This window comes from Lampetra fluviatilis, chromosome 35 (assembly GCF_964198595.1).
Source record: "Lampetra fluviatilis chromosome 35, kcLamFluv1.1, whole genome shotgun sequence".
In the NCBI taxonomy this organism is placed as follows: domain Eukaryota; kingdom Metazoa; phylum Chordata; class Hyperoartia; order Petromyzontiformes; family Petromyzontidae; genus Lampetra; species Lampetra fluviatilis.
The window spans coordinates 9461411-9477874 of NC_136309.1; the positions used below are offsets into that span (position 1 = coordinate 9461411).

The following is a 16464-nucleotide window of genomic DNA, read 5'->3' on the forward strand; positions in this document are numbered from 1 at the left end:
TCAGCCTCAAATGAGTACCTGTGGTGCGATGTGTAAACATTGCCACTGGGGAGACAAAGGAGGCCGGGCGTGGTGCTGGCCACCTTCCCCCTCGTGTACTGTGCGGACCTCCATAGATGCTCGCTAACAGCACTTGCCCCAACAGTCTGTTAAAGGCTATCGGGGAATCTTTGTCTTTGTAGGTGTTGGAGCAACATCCAGATGGTCGCTGGAAAGGATACATTCAGGACAGCCGAGGTGCGGACCGCGTTGGATTCTTTCCGCCATCCGTCGTGGAGCTGGTCAGCCGGAGAAATGGTACGGTCTTATTTCCACACTCCCGTGGCACACCCCAGGGCAAACAGACATGGTACGGTCTCACTTCAACACTCTGGACCACCCCAGGCAAACGTAAATGGTACGGTCCTATTTATACACTGACCACCCCTGGAAAACGTAAATGGTACGGCCCCATTTATACACTCCCTGGACCACCCCAGGCGAAGAGAAATGGTGCGGTCTCATTTCTACACTTCCTGGACCACCCCAGGCAATGCGGTCCCATTTCTGCACTTGCTGGATAACTCCAGGCGATCTGCCAACACAGATTCTGTATTCATCTCTCTCTTTGGTGATGAATTATCAAGCCACAGTGTGGCTCTGTGTGTTCTATTCGTGAGCTCATTTACCATGTCATTATCCAATAATTTTAACGTCTTGCAAGCAAACCAAAATACGAATTTGTCATGTGCTGTACCTCTTAATTAGCTCACCATTTCGCCAATTCACATCTCATAACACTTTCGCGACAAATCCATAATACAGGTTTTTTTTTTGGTTTGATCGCATAAATATAAATGTGCCGTTAAACCGGCCACCACCCGTCACAGCCAATTAGTAAGGTTTGTCACGTAAACAGAACATGCCTGTCTCATAGTTTCACCATCCCTAACCACCATTACATTGTTGCACTGGTCCTGTCCTCCCCCGCAATGGCACTCCAGAACCACTGGCAAAAAATCCACGTCGCTGTGGAACAAAAAAGACTTCCGTGACTTAAACAAGAAAGGCTACCAACTGTTGATGTCCAACCAAGAGGTTACGGCTTCACTCACTCGGCAACTCTTTCACTCGCCCCAGAAAAACGATGGCAAGATGGTCGTGAGTCGATCCTGCTAAGGATTTGAACTCACGGCATGAGGACTGGAAAGCCTTCTTGCTGTTCTTGTCAACTCAAAGCCCAACGTAGCCACGGTGCAGACGGCGCTCTGTTTTGCGTTACGATGCAGAGAGATGTTTGTCGCAACGTTTTTACCTATCCTCACGTTTCAAAACTCAAAAAATTACTTCGGTGCCATTCGGGCCGCCCACGTTAGCCCCGTGAAGTTCCCCCTCATTTGATCGATGCTCGGCAAACACTGTGAAGCGCGAGAAGTGTATCAATTGATGGGTGACCTGTGCAAGTAAGGCATATGATAATCCAGTATTTTAGTGAAACTCCGTGTGCCTAACCTCAGAGCTGTAAATCCCACCGCAATCGTGGCCGTCAATAGGAATGAAGCTCATGAAAAAACACACAAACGTCTTGTCAGGAAACGCCGTCGTTTCCTTAGCAGAAGCCATTTTTTTGACGCCGAGTCACCACCCTTGACGGGGCAAACCCCCACAATGTCGGCGCTCGCACGGTAAAGAAAGTGCAAAACAGCGCCTGTGGAACACGTGACCTTGAGAGGTGCATTGATGCCACCGCTCGTAGCTACACGAGAGCACCTGGGCAATGCCTGATATGATAACAAAATTATTTATTTCATTCTCATGGCATCATCCGTGAAACAATTTGCCCCTGCCCACTCCACCCATCCCCAGCTATCCGATTAGGGCGCCATGGTGGCGAGATGTTAACTACCTCGCCTGGTGTACAGGAGGTTGTGAGTTTGATCCCGACCCTGACGCCTGCTGTATATTTGTAGTTTGCGTGTTCTCCTCATGATTGCATGGATTTGTCTCCGGGTCCTCCGGTTTTTCCCTCCACATTTAGAATCACGCGATTAAGAGTATATGGCGATTACGAATATTTGGCCGCTTATAAATGTGCCCATGATAAGCCACTTCGTTGAACTATCACTTGTGGCTTCTGAAAAAGAGCTACATAGCTCAGTGGGTTCTTACCTGGTAAAATAAAAAAAAACTTTAAATTGTCAAAATTGTGCTCGTTACAAGTTTAAATTCATGAACGAATGAGAATAAAATATTCGTGCAAACATTGCGGTGAGTTGTAAGCACCTCTCGTGGATGCCGGGGTGACGTGAACCAATTTCAAGATATCCATTTTCGAACAGCGTCGATTCCTGCACACATGATTCAATGCATTTATTGTGAGCTTAAGGTGAGATGTTAATCGATGATTGGATGCAACGTTTCCACCTCTCCTGATTGGTGTACATCTCCAAAAGCTGCGCCACCTTTGCCGCTGGCAATAAGCAAAGTGAAGGTGCTTAGAATTCCTCACACAAAGCCCCAGGTCTTGTTAGACATCAGGCAATTCAGGCAATTGATTAAATATTTATAACATAAACTAATGCCATCGCTCCTCAATCAAACACCGGAGCCATTTAGCACACGGCTGCAACCTTGTGGTGAAGAGATCGAGCGAGCTTGCGGCTACGCCCGTCTGACAATCGGTGGCAGAGGCCCCGAGACAAACGGCTCGGGGCCCCTGAACACATTTCGTGTCGCCGAACACCCGCATTCACACAAATTCTTCCGGCTTAAGTTTATTTCTCTCTTTCTCTCTCTCTCTTCGCAATACAACGTAGGTGAACCGCAGAGGAATTCGTTAAGAGCCGGCTGATTGAAATTCATGTTTGGGGGATCGTCGGGCGAGCTGCTCGGAGCTCGTCATCGCGCGACGTGACATTTCCCACGGCTCTCTCTCCGACCGGCTTTGCCCCAGTGCGCGCGACCGTCGCGGCGACGTGCCGAATCGTTCACCTTCGGCGCACGCGATCCCCCTGTCGTCAAATCAGGCATTCGCATGACATTGAGACGGGGGTAGGTGGGGCCACGTGGCTTCCGCACGCGAAACGAGAGCTCGGCATCGCGTTTTGTTTGGGAGGCTCGGGTGGCGCGCGCAGACGGTTTACGCGACGGTCGGAATGCGACAGCCACGCGCGGTCGTGTTTGATTGGCGCCGGGTACTGGGCAAGTAACGATGCATCGATTCGTTAATGAAAAATTGATCCTTGCTTTCACGGTTATATGCACATGCGATTACATTTTATCAACATCCGGGTGGAGCGGCGGTGGAGCGGTTCGCGCGATGCACTCTGAAGCCACGAGTGGTGTACGCTTGTCCGCTGAAGCCAGCAGCTGCATTCCCGAACTCGGACTTGGATTCAGAGTGGCGACCCACTCCATACGGACACAAAGCAACCTGTCTCGATGTTCGCTTGTGGCATCAGGCGCAGCCATATGGCATTCATAGCTTCACTACAAACTATCCTGTGCCACTGACCTCTCTCTCTCTCAAGGTCTCCCACCGTATCTCTCCTTCACCCTTCTCACTCTATTGGCCACAGCAAAGCGCCACATCCTAACAATCAGCCCATCATGCACAGAACCAGCAGTGCCCTGGCTGAGCGGCGTTTCTCCGTGTCTACGCCAATCGCCTGGAACTCTCTCTCTCTCTCCCACTGCGAACGCAGCAGCATCCAAGCAACAGCTCAAGGTTCTCACCTGTTCAGGCTCTCACCTGTCAGAGCTCTCACCTATCCAGGCTGTCACCTGTCCAGGCTCTCTCACCTGTCCGGGCTGTCACCTGTCCAGGCTGTCACCTGTCCAGGCTGTCACCTGTCCAGGCTCTCTCACCTGTTCAGGCTCTCACCTGTTCAGGCTCTCTAACCTGTTCGGGCTCTCACCTGTCCGGGCTGTCACCTGTCCAGGCCCTCTCACCTGTTCAGGCTCTCACCTGTCCAGGCTGTCATCTGTCCAGGCTGTCACCTGTCCGGGCTGTCACCTGTCCGGCTCTCACCTGTCCGGGCTGTCACCTGTCCAGGCTCTCTCACCTGTTCGGGCTCTCACCTGTCTGGGCTGTCATCTGTTTAGGCCATGTACAAGGGACTTTGTGCTTTGGCTCTGTTGCTTCGAGTTCTCGATCAAACAATTAATCCGGTTCGTGATATAAGGCCGCAATATAAATTGTCTTAATTATTATTCAGCAGTGGATTGCCGAAGAGATTCACATTATTACCTGTTAACTAATGTATTCACAAACAGGTACTTTGTGTGTCAATAGCCATATACAGAATAGGATGTGACTATTAAGCCAGTGTATAGCCCTTAGGGGGCTGCATTCATCTTCTGTGACAGTGCGGGGATAAACTCTGAATATCAGCGCCACGCGCTCACAGCAGTAGGCACTGACTGCGTAAGCTGCCCGGCCACCGCTGTGGATATGAATTTTGCAACAGATGATTTCGTGTTAAGAGTATCCAACATTGCTGGGTTTATTGGTGTAAGTCTATTTTAATAATATGCCTAGTATTATCCTCCATAGATTTTTTTTTTATTAAAGTTGACATTATTCGGTATTTATTTCAACGTGTAATCTAACACTCTGGAATCTATATTCTTTTCATTGAAGGCTTCTTCAATCAACAAATTAACGATCGCATACATTATGCATTGCTCCTTCCGCAAATTAGTCCAATGACAATGAATGGATTGATATATTTTTATTTTAAAAAGAGGCTTGGGGTCCAATGCACGACCAGATAATTTCGCCACCATTTCACTTTATGCTTGGCAGTGTGCTCGCTGTTGTTGTGAACAGTTATCCCGATGCCGCAGTTTAGTTTTTTCACGGAGGGAACTTTATTGATATTTATAACGCGCCAGATTTTGTCGACACGTCAACAACTCAGAGGCGCGGAGCCAAGCTCAGGGCTGCTCGAAAGCCTGACCCAAACAAACAGAGGCCTGAAGATGTTTCTTAAAAGTCGGAGTGCATTTGATGTTGTGGATGTGCAAAGGGGATAGAGTTCCACACCGAGGTCAATGACACACCGGTGTCATTGACCCATGCGTTGCGTCTACTGCCAAGCATACAATGACCTCAAGACGCTTCTCCAAAGCAAACGAACAAACAGCAGTCACACAGACAAATGTCTATTTTTTCAAGTGGCAACATGAAAATAATAAGTCGACAACCGAACAAAATAAATAGGTCGGATTGAGCAGCGGCATGTCACTCACCACGCAAACATCTCAAACACCGCGTGTGACCCCCCACCCTGACCTTCCTCCACATTCTGCTCACTTAGGCTTGCCACCTCTGCTTGTACAAAAACGAGGACATGTCATGGGAAACGAGAAGGAGTATCTTACGCTACCAGAATAGGGGAGAACTACACGTGAATGCATCGTCTCGAGCGGTGCGTTTTGACAACTGGCGCTGTCAGTATCCCGGGAAGATTTTGATCCAGGGAAACACCAGGATGGGTGGCAACCCTTGTGTTACTCCACACGGCAGGAAGAGAAAAGGGAGCAGGGTGAGGCCAGAATTAGACACGAACCCCGGAGTGGTGGATTTTTCTCGCAATTCGTGAGCTGCACTTGGGGAGCGGCCACTGTAAACTCAGCGAGGCCTGGGCCGGGATATTAACTACCTCGTCTGGTAACGAGGAGGTCGTGAGTTTGATCCCAAACCCTGACGCATGCATATTTGGAGTTTGCATGTTCTCCCCATGTTCGCGTGGATTTTTCTCCGGGTCCTCCGGTTTTTCCCCTCAACGTTTAGAACCAAAGTTCATTTCGAGTATTTGGCTGCTATAAATTTCAACGTGATATGCGACTTCGTCGAGCTGTCATTTGTTGCCATGTCATTTCTGAAAAAGAGCTACGTAGCTCAGTGGGACTTTACCTGATAACATTTTTAAAAAATGCTTTCAAATAGTTTCATTCGTGCGACACTTTGACGCTTGCGTTCTGCCTGCAAATCGTGTTGCCGTTTTCCGTGGCCCAACTTCACCTTCGTTTACCTGAATGTCCTCCACGATAGATGTCCTCGAATCCTCGACAATCTGACCAACTTTTGGTGATGTCAAAATGTCGGGAGAGGACGAGCATCTTGGAAGTTCCGGGATAGAACCTGGCAAGAAAAAGCTTCGGATGTCACGAGGAAGAAGAGGTTGCGATGGAAGGATGATGTGCACTGGAGAGAAGAGGGTGGCCTGCCACGATAGACATTCGATGGGGCACCTGGAGATAGTGAGCAGAGCGGAGGCCTAGAGCCAGGCAGTGGCAATGAGACTACAAGCGATTTTGTCATGCCTTCATGTGGCATTATCTCCAAAGCTAGGTGCCAAGCTAGGTGCCCCAACATCGGGAGGTTCCGCTGCTGGTTACCACTCACCACTGGTTTACGCCCAATGCAGATGTGTCACAAGCAGATTAGAATGGGGTAGGTGACAAGGGAGGCATTTATTAAGATGACTTGTAAGTGGGTTTACGTGTACGCTGTAATTGCTTTTGCAAGAAGCTAAACATTGATTGTTTAACGGTAGACATGTGGGGTGAATGGTCAGGAGCCTGTGTGCGCACGTGCGCTCATTGGCAACGTCACACGATCCGACGGTGTCCGTACAATGCTGCGTGGGCCTCTGGTTGCTGAACGAATGCGTTATAAGGTCACACTTATTGCACGCAAAGCGCTCACCACGAATGAACCACAATAGCCTTGGTGATCTCGTCTAGGAGCATCAACCATCGCGCGAACTGCGGTCATCCTCACAGCAGCGGCTTTCGGCTGGCCGTCGAGCAAAGATGGTCACCACGTTGCGCAGATGGGCGCCTATGGCCGTCTGGAATGCTCTTCCTTCCGAAATTAGGAAGCCACTGGAGCTGAGCACTTTTTTAAATCTCGATTGAAAACTCATTTCTTTAGAACTGCTTTGTATGTTTAGTTTGGTGTCCTTCCCCCGCTCCTGCCATTAGCACGGTTGGCTATGTACGGTGCGAAAAAAGTTCAACATTCATACGTATGGTCCGTTTGTCCATCAACAAATATATGCGGATCTATTTTTTTTGTTTTGTATCACGGTTGCTAAGCATATGCCCATAACGCCGTAGGGCCAGTGACAAACAGCCATATTCAAGTTGTAATAGGTTAAGGGCAAGGCTCATTATAAGAACTTGGAAAGAGAAAAAAAACAGATAATGGGAGGGAATTCCATAGTGGCACAGGGTGAAGAAAGAAACATTAAGAGAAGTGTTGTGCATAATAGAGGTTTTTTTGGGTTAGATCGCGTAAATATATAAATGTGTCGTTAAACCCGTCACCACCCGACACAGCCAACTAGTAAGGTTTGTCACGTAAACAGAACGTGGCCAATTCGTCACTAGTACAGCACACCGGTGCGTTGGATGATATTGGTCGAAGAAGTGTTGTCGACCTGCAGTGTGGTGAGTGGGTGAGTGAGTAGGTGAATGAGTGGGTTGTCTTGATCTGGAGTGTGGTGGTGTTGGTGGTGTTGAACACAGCGTGGAGGAGACAAAAACGGTCAATGTGGTAGACACCGGGTCATCATCACGGGTGGAGGAATTCATGAGCGAAGGTCACGGGGCAAGGAAGTAACCATGGTAGTACTAGCAGCAGAAGAGTGATATGGAACCGACTGACCGCCGGCGAGCGAGCGATTGGAAGTGAATCGGCGAGCGACGTTCCACGAGGAGCGTAACCGTGGTAGTCGTGAACTAAAGAGCGGAAGGGAGGTCACTGACCGCCGGCAAGCGAGAAACTTGAGTGAACCAGTGAGTAATGCAGTGCAGCTCCCCCCCCCCCCCTCAGCTACCGGAGCACGGCATCATCGAGCATCGCAGCCTTGCGGTTTTGTGAGCTCATGGGGCGAGCGACGGTGATGGAGTAGGGACCCCCCCCCCCCCGCCGCGTGCGATCGCTAGTGGGGGGCTGCCAGGTCACCGCTGGGGGTGGTGGGGGGGGTCACTAACCAGCTGTGTACTGCGGCGCGTGCCTCGTGTCTTGACGGTGGTCTCTATTGCTCTGCCCAGTGCATGCCTGCGGCTCGCTGAGGGCGAGCTCTCAGTCCCGCCCGGCATTTCACAGCCAGTGCCTCACCAACGGCAGCATGCTCCCTCGTCCAGGTACTGGCGGGGACCGCTAACCGCACGCACGCTCGCGAATACAGCCTGCATGCACGCGCGCACGCGCACACACGTAACTCATTCTCATTGACATCATGAACCTGCACTGATACGGGCGCACACAGACAGGAGTTTGCATGCATGCAGGCAAGCGGACGTACACGTGCACACTAACATTGCTTGTACGCACGTTTACAAAGGCAAAAGACAAAGATCCCCACCCCCTTATAGCTGTTGGGGCAAGTGCCGTTCGCGAGCGCCTATGAAGGCCGGCACAGCACACTAGGGGGTGGGTGGCCAGCACCACGCCTGGCCATCTTTGTCTCCCGAGCAATGATGTTTACACATCCCACCAGGTACTCATTTGAGGCTAAGTCAACCCACGGGAAGCCCAGAACCGATTCAGATAATCATCACTGGGGTTGGCCGTAAGCGGGAATCGCAGCGCGCTAACTACTGCGCCACCGCTCCCCACAACCTCGGAGGTAGCAACCCTTAATGCACACACGCACGCACGTTCACTCACACGGCACGCGTGCACGCGCACGTGTACTCACTAACATAGCACGCGTGCACAGCAAGCCTAACGTACGACACAGATCCATTCATTCAGCCTGTCATGTTCATTGCGCCATAGCGCCTTGCAGCAATTAGGCCCAGAGGAAAAGCCCGTACAACCTTGGCACATTACCGTCTGCTCTCAAGCAAATGTCAAACTAGAAACAATTGGGCAAGAGATTGTAATTTAGTGATGTTTCAGGTTGGTTTTTTTTGCCTATAGCACCAGTCGAGCAGTGGTGGTGATGGACGTGGCCTGTAAATCAGCACCGTGGAGGCGGGAGTTGCTGGATCGCACGCAGATTTCGTTGAAACTCCCTCCCCTTGAGCGTTGATTAGCAGCAATTCCCTGGCTATGTGTAGCACAATGTGGGCTCCACCCATTCCGTCTGTATGGGGATAGTGTTTCCCCCTTGCACGCGTGGGTTTTCTCTGGGTTGCTGCGGTTTCCCCCCACATCTAAAATGCTGTTTAATTGGCCGATGACACCTGAATACGTAGAGGACCGCAGAGCTTGGGAAACTGTCGGTGCTGGTTCACCGCGTGGCTGCTGCCTTCCCACTCATCTGCGGTTCCTCCTCGTGTCTCCGAGTCGCTCTCTCGCTGCGAGAGCGAGTGAATGCTGTGCGCATTACAAGTCTAAATTATGTCATGGAGTGATTTACCTTTACTAGAAGTAGAAGTAAATTCTGCACTTCCTGATATCATTATAACTGCCCTTAATATTTTCATAATACTGAAGAAGTAATAAGCATAATGTGTACTTATTTATCCAGGACAGTCACACTTAGTCCAAAGACGAGCGCAGTTTTCTATGTACTGTGCGAAAGAAGTTCAACACACATACGTACAAAGGCACTCTTGTCAGGAGGGATCCTGCTCCTTAGGGATGTTTGGCCAACACGAATTGCATTGTTGTTGTTGCTATTGTTGTTTTCCTATGGGAGGAAGCCAAAGAACCCATTCAGAACAGGGGGAGGACGTAAAATCTCCACGCAGAACGGCGCCCACGTCAGGAATTTAACCCAGGTCTTTTTTTTTAAGTGAAGCAGCCACCACACGTAATAATCATAACAAGCCAAGGCCGTAATTATAATATATATTGGGGGGGGATACATCCCCCCATATTCAAATATGCTCAAAATGTCCCCACCAATATATTGCTATAAAATAGATTTATGTTTATATGATAGTGGTTATGGTTGTACTTTATTCATCCCTAATCTCTGCCATTACATACAATGAAACAAGAAAAGGTAAAAAATTAAAAAAAACAGAGCAACGTAATACAATACACTATTAGACATTATTGTAAAAAAATCATTAAAAGTCCATCCTATGTGTTAGTGAATTGTTTTATAATTTAGGCAGGAAATGGCAGGAATTTTTTTTCAAATTTTTATTGTTTTTTTCTGGGGGTGGGACACCCAGACCCCCTGGAAGATTTGGTCCCCCCCCTATGTTGACTCCATGGCTACGGCCTTGTAACAAGCTATCTTATTATGATACAATATTTAAGTTTATGACCAGATATTTACAGATTGGTATATTTTAGGCTCCAGTCGTATTAATAGCCTTTTAATTATGTTATGTATAATGTTTATATTCGCAAACCACTGCAGACTTGGAGTACTATACTCACAATGTTGTTGTCCTGCTCAGTGTTTTAACAAAATAAGAATCCCTTTTCAGTCTGTTTTCAACGTACATTCTCACGTGTCAATCTAACGGATGTAGTAAACTCCATGTTAATGTATTGTTGCTATTGTTGTTTTCCTGAGTCTTTTAATGAGGCAATTAAAATGTCTGACGAGAAAATCGGGAAACGTGAAGAATCTCGTCCTCCTCCTCCTCGATTCTCCACCCATTGTGACCAAATAGCGACAAGCGCCATTGCTCTCAGATTCCGTCGGTAAAAAAAAGCCAACGCTGTACGTCGACGTACAGATGCGTTGAAGTTAAACACCCAAACAAAACAATCCTTTACGCAGACATCGCGTGCGCACGAGGATGACCGTTCTCCGTGTTTAACCGATAGGACTGTTGGGTCAAATATTGTAGCGTTGATGACAGATGGTTGCGATTGGTGGCAAGCGCAACTACTGGGAAGTCGTTTCCTCCTCTGCCAAAGTCCGTGCTGGCGTTCAGTCTCAAGGAGACTCACCTTTGCATTTTGGTAGCGCGACGGCTACCCAGCGTGCCACTGCCCTTGCTTGATTGTAATTTTTTCCATCCTCTTCCGTAGCTAATGCCAGATGGTAGGAGACCCTTTTAGAGCAGACGTCGAAGGTCAAGCACCGCGAGGGTTAGCAGAAGGAAGCAATGGCGAGTGAGGTGTCATTGCTTCATCGCCTGTGATCGCCTCTTCTGCTTGACCTTGGAACAAACTCTCAAGGTCATCACACCACGAGAGGGATTGTGTGACCTGCACCGTGCATGCCCAGCCGCCTTTGTCTCCCCAGTGGTGCTGATATTGGAGGCACTGAACCGTTTGCTCATTTTAGGCTGAGTGGACCTAGGGGAAGCCCAAGCTCCGTTCACGGGTAGAAATTGAACTTTTAGATTGTAGTGCAGTATCAGCACACTCCCCCCCCCCTCCGTGTGTTCTTCACACGCGCACACACACCTACGGCCATCAAAGTGACACGCGTCGCCGCGGCTACGAACTTTTCATTGAGGGCCTCATCGCAGGGCGTGCATAATTAATTTTACAAGTGTCCCTGACAGCCGCTGCTGTCAGAGACACTTTAACGCCAGTGATTCTCATAGTCACGTGACGGATAGCCCACTAAACACCAAAGAGCAGTTACAGAGCCTTGGTGAGCATCAGACCTACTAACACTAACCCGGCAGAAACAAAGGTGAGTGATTTGGGCTCAGCGGTCTGACGATGCAATGATATGGTGGTGGCGAACCCCCCTTGTACTGAGTGGGAATAGTTTTTCAACTGAAAAGTAAGTTTGATTTGAAGCTTTCGTGCCTGCAGGGATTCATATTATTGGTTATTTCGGTAAAGTCACGTAGAAGGGAAACAATAAAATAATATAAATATAAAACAATAAAAATTCTCACGACGTTTCGACTGCAACACAAGCAATCATCATCAGGTGCGAAATCCACAGAAAGAAAATTTGAAAAATTAGTAAGTCGGAATAGTTTCTCAACTGAGATGGACACTGAAAACTTTTTTCGTCAAACTTATTTTTTGTTCCCCATCTCTCAGTTTTCTAAATTTGAAGAGGCCTAAAATAGCGTGGAAGACTGTAAAATATAGACGTTACAACACTCACTACGGACCTGATTGAAGGTTTGGCAAACAGGCCATTGTCGTGGCCAAAATGATGAGCAAGGTTGGCTGCATAAGGCGCGAAAGAAGTTCAACACACGTACAATATACAAAAAAATTGTCAAATTCGTAAACAACAAAAATGCGACCATTTGGATGTTTTTCTTGCCAGATATTGGTATTAAAAAAAACCTGCCATTCCCCAAGCCACAGATCAAGTGCACCTTTGAGACAAAGCCGAGGAAGATGCGTGCCAAAAGATTTGCGGGCTGCTGTGGAGCTTTCTACCCTTTGCTCCGTTCATAATATCGGATGCTTACGATGCTTGGGTGACCAACCATCGTGCATAACAGACATTGTCGGCTGCGTGAGGTTACGTTGTAGGCGGTGGAGGGCGGTGTAGAATAATCCATTGTTGCACAGTACTTCTATGCTCACACAAATGTATACGCTCCCCCGCCTTCGCCAAACCGCACTGACCAGCGTGGTTACGTATGGTCAAATGTCGTTGCACGGCATGGGGAGGGCCTTAATCGAGCGGTGGATTGAGAAAACCGGCTTCGCGCGTGCACCGTACTGTGGGAAATGCATCTGGTGCAGTGATTGGGAAGGTGTCAGCTGAATTAACACGTCGTCGAAATTCACGGCTGCTCATGGTGTGGCAGTGGCTCCGTGACGAGCAGAAGTCGTAGAGGCGAGAGGCCACGGGGATTGTGCCCTGGTTTGTATTTTGCCTGAACTGAAACCTGCACTTTTAAAGCGTCCTTGACCAAGGGCAAACACCGAGGACAAAATGTAAAAAAAAAACGTTTTACATTTTAATGAATTTTTTGGTTATATGCCATTAAAGTTGTCTATAAAAGATGGCTCGGGGAATTAAGAAACTGTTAACTCAGCGCAAAAACAATCCAGGTGGCAAAGTGACATTTGGAAACTTTGTTGTTGTCAATGAGGACTGCGCCAATGTTAAAAGGTCCACTCCATCCATTTAAGAACCGACAGTTGAAAAAGCTTCTGCAGAGTACAGAGATAGATATTGATTGAAGTCGGCTGGCTTGCCCTTTAGTATTTTAAAAATATTTAGAGTCGTTATAATCACCATATTGACTTAAACTGTACCACGCTTGGTCCATTGCAGTCTAAGCGAATATTACTTTTTTTACAATTTGAGTTCCTATTTTAAGAATCAAGTTTCTTTTCGTCTAATTTCTAACATCTCGTTTGTATTCTTTCTCATTTTCAACACGGCAGTACCGACGACGCGTTTAAAACACGTGTAATAGTGAGACAGTTGCTATTGCTGCAATGCAAATCAGGACGCACTCGGTATGCCGATGTTACACTCAGGCAAAGAGCGTGAACAAGATGAGAAATGGTACAAATGAGAATCGATTCTTGAATAGAACCTCGACTCCCAATCATGACGATTCATCAACCGCAGCGAGGTGATTTGTAGCATGCCCCTCGGCGGGTACAGCCACAAGGCAGTCCGTGGCATACGGGTGATTAATGAGCACATGGAAGCAAATATTCAAACTTAATCATTAAAATGCATGTACAGTACTACTGTACGCAGGGTGACTCAGCGTTAGGGTGAGCTACTCACATTCGGAAGGCTGCGACTTCAAATCCTGAGTTGGGGGGGTTGATAACACGACCCATCATTCCACTCTCCTGGATTGATAAAATCGAGTACCACTTTGTGAGGAAGTCACAAGTGGTTGTTGTATGGATAGACTCAGCCCCTGCCATAGGAATGCAGATTTTCCACCAGGGAATGAGCATCGCCACAGGGATTATTTGAGCAGGGAATCACTTGCATTTCTTTTTGAGTAAAATACTATTTTACGGCTATAAAAGGTATCAAATATTGTAGTTCGTGGAAAATGTGAATTGTGAGAAGTACTCCACTCGTTCGTGAAGTGTTTCTCAGTGGAGTATCTTAGTCGGGTGGTCGTGGCTATGCACGCCTGTAATCCAGCACTGTGGAGGCAGCGAGGGTTCGTGGATCACCGCACAAATGTTGTGAAACTCCCTTCCTCGTGGGCGTCGAGAAGGTGGCGCAGCAAAAATGTGGACTCTTACTTGTTCCATCTGTATGGGGATCGAGTGTTTACCTCTTGCGTGCGTGAGTTTTCTCTGGGTGCTCCGGGTTCCTCTCACATAGTAAACGCTCATTGAGTGGCCGATGACACATTAATATCTAGAGGACCACAGAGGTTTTGAAATTGTTCGCACCAGATCACCGCTTGGCTGCTTTATTGCTTGTCTGTGGTCCCTAGCACCTCTGATTCGTTCTCTCTCTTGACAAAAGAGAATACTATGCACCGTCTTACAATTTTGAAATTAAATTAGTTTTGTCAATTAATAATACGTGGAACACTAACTTATTTGGAAAACATATATATGTCTAAACTACTTCAGTGATTCGGCGAGTCTTAGCCCGCCGCTGTCTTTATTCCGTCGCCGTGGAAATGCGGTGTGCAAGTGAAAATAAACACAGATAATGAGATGAATTAACTCATCACTTAATTAGCTGCTGAGTTAATGAAGTAACAGTTGAGGTAATTGCATTATAACCCACGGCACTGTGGGGGGGGGGGGGCGATACGTAGGGCGATGACGTTGTCGCAATCGAGTGGCACAAAGGCCAGCGGGGGGGGGGGGGGCGTGGTCAAGGTGTGCGCTTACTCGAACCAAACATTTACTTAATATGATGAGCGGCGATGGACGGACGAACGTTTGAGGTCATTCCTTGCGACGCCATCGTGCGATTTTATTTATCGCGCAACCCCGCAGCTTGAAGGTAAATGTGATAGCCCGTCTGCAGCTTTACGTGGCAGAGGGGGGCTGGGTGAGTTGATTGCGTTAACAAGGGTTGGGGCACGTGGAGGGGTTACGGACTTGTTGGCTGTGTCCCAGATGTCGCCGTGCTCCACGATGTCACCTCGCTTTTGTGGCTGCTTTGAAGTATAAATAAACACTGTGTAACCATTTTTTTTATTTTTTGTTCCTGGGTAGTAAGTCTTATTTCCTAATTGCTTATGTCTCAAAAGTACAGGAAATGGCTATTATTCCCCAAAAACTTTGCTTTTGTGACCAGGACAGTGATATTTTGAAATTTACCGATTTTCAATGACAAAACTGGTGAATTTGGGTCTTTTCGTTGACATCAAGTCAGAAAAAAACAACATGAATCAAAATTAACATGTATTTATACTAAAGTAATACAAAAATGACTACAAAACATTTCGAAGTGAGTAGTTTTTCAAGATTTACGATTATTCTGTAAATCACTTTCACGAATCAGCCCCCAAATGTAGTCTCCCATCATGTTCTCGTTATACTGTCCTTGGTAGCGGCGTTCAAAGTCCAGTATATCCTGGTGGAAGCGCTCGCCTTGCTCCTCCGAGTACGCTCCCATGTTCCCCTTTAATTTATCAAGATGAGCATCAAGGATATGGACTTTGAGGAACATCCTACAGCCCATTGTTCCGTAGTTCTTCACCAGTCTCAACCTGCTCCACGTAGTTTTCGACCTCGTGATTGCCCAGGAAGCCACGAACCACTGCGACAAAGCTGTTCCAAGCCGCTTTCTCCTTACTAGTGAGCTTCTTGGGGAATTCATTGCACTCCAGTATCTTCTTTATCTGTGGTCCGACAAAGACACCGGCTGTGACCTTAGCCTCAGACAGCTTAGGGAAGAAGTTTTGAAGGTACTTGAAGGCTGCCGACTCCTTATCTACAACTCTGACAAATTGTTTCGTAAGGCCCAATTTGATGTGCAGAGGTGTATCAGCACCTTCCGGGGGTCCACCAGTGGCTCCCACTTGACGTTGTTCCTCCCCACAGAGAACTTGGTCCGCTGTGGCCAGTCCCGTCTGTGGTAGTGCGCCTTGGTGTCTGAATCTTTTGTAGTAATTTTTGTATTACTTTAGTATAAATACATGTTATTTTTTATTCATATGTTGTTTTTTTCTGACTTTACGTCAACGAAAAGACACAAATTCGCCCGTTTTCTCATTGAAATTAGGTCAATTTCAAAATACCATTGTCCTGGTCACAAAAGCAAAGGTTGTGGGGAGTAATAGCCATTTTTCTATACTTTGTAGGAATAAGCAATTACGAAATAACACTTACTACCCAGGAACAAAAATTGTGTTACATAGTGTAATCAGTTAACCCATTGTTGATAGTGACGAGTCTTTTTTTTTAGTTTGGAACTATTTTCATTCCTTTAGAACCAAATTATTTTGGTGACGTCGCCGCCGCCACCGCTGCTGATGCTCCTGCGTTGGCGGTGGTTGCACAGACGCAATTAGCAAAATTAAAAGACTCAAAGCACCTGTCAATAACACTGTGGCGTTAAGAAATATATGTATATACTATAATAGGCGACGTTTCGGGCGATGGCACGTCTTCATAGCACAGAAATAGAGATGGCGGAGAGAGATAGAATGGATACGTGCAGTCTCCTACCC

General features: G+C 47.5%; 1 protein-coding gene across 4 annotated transcripts in view; it reads left to right on the top strand.

The window, feature by feature from the left end:
• The window catches only part of LOC144944604 (caskin-1-like), a 405395-nt gene that overhangs the window by 352941 nt on the left and 35990 nt on the right, over positions 1 to 16464 (top strand). For 3 of the 4 annotated variants that reach the window (XM_078872907.1, XM_078872908.1, XM_078872910.1), the window contains exons 10-11: positions 183 to 297; positions 8047 to 8139. In XM_078872907.1, coding sequence (XP_078729033.1) covers positions 183 to 297; positions 8047 to 8139 — 208 coding nt within the window. The remainder of the gene's footprint in view (positions 1 to 182; positions 298 to 8046; positions 8140 to 16464) is intronic. The other variant, XM_078872911.1, reaches the window with a different exon arrangement.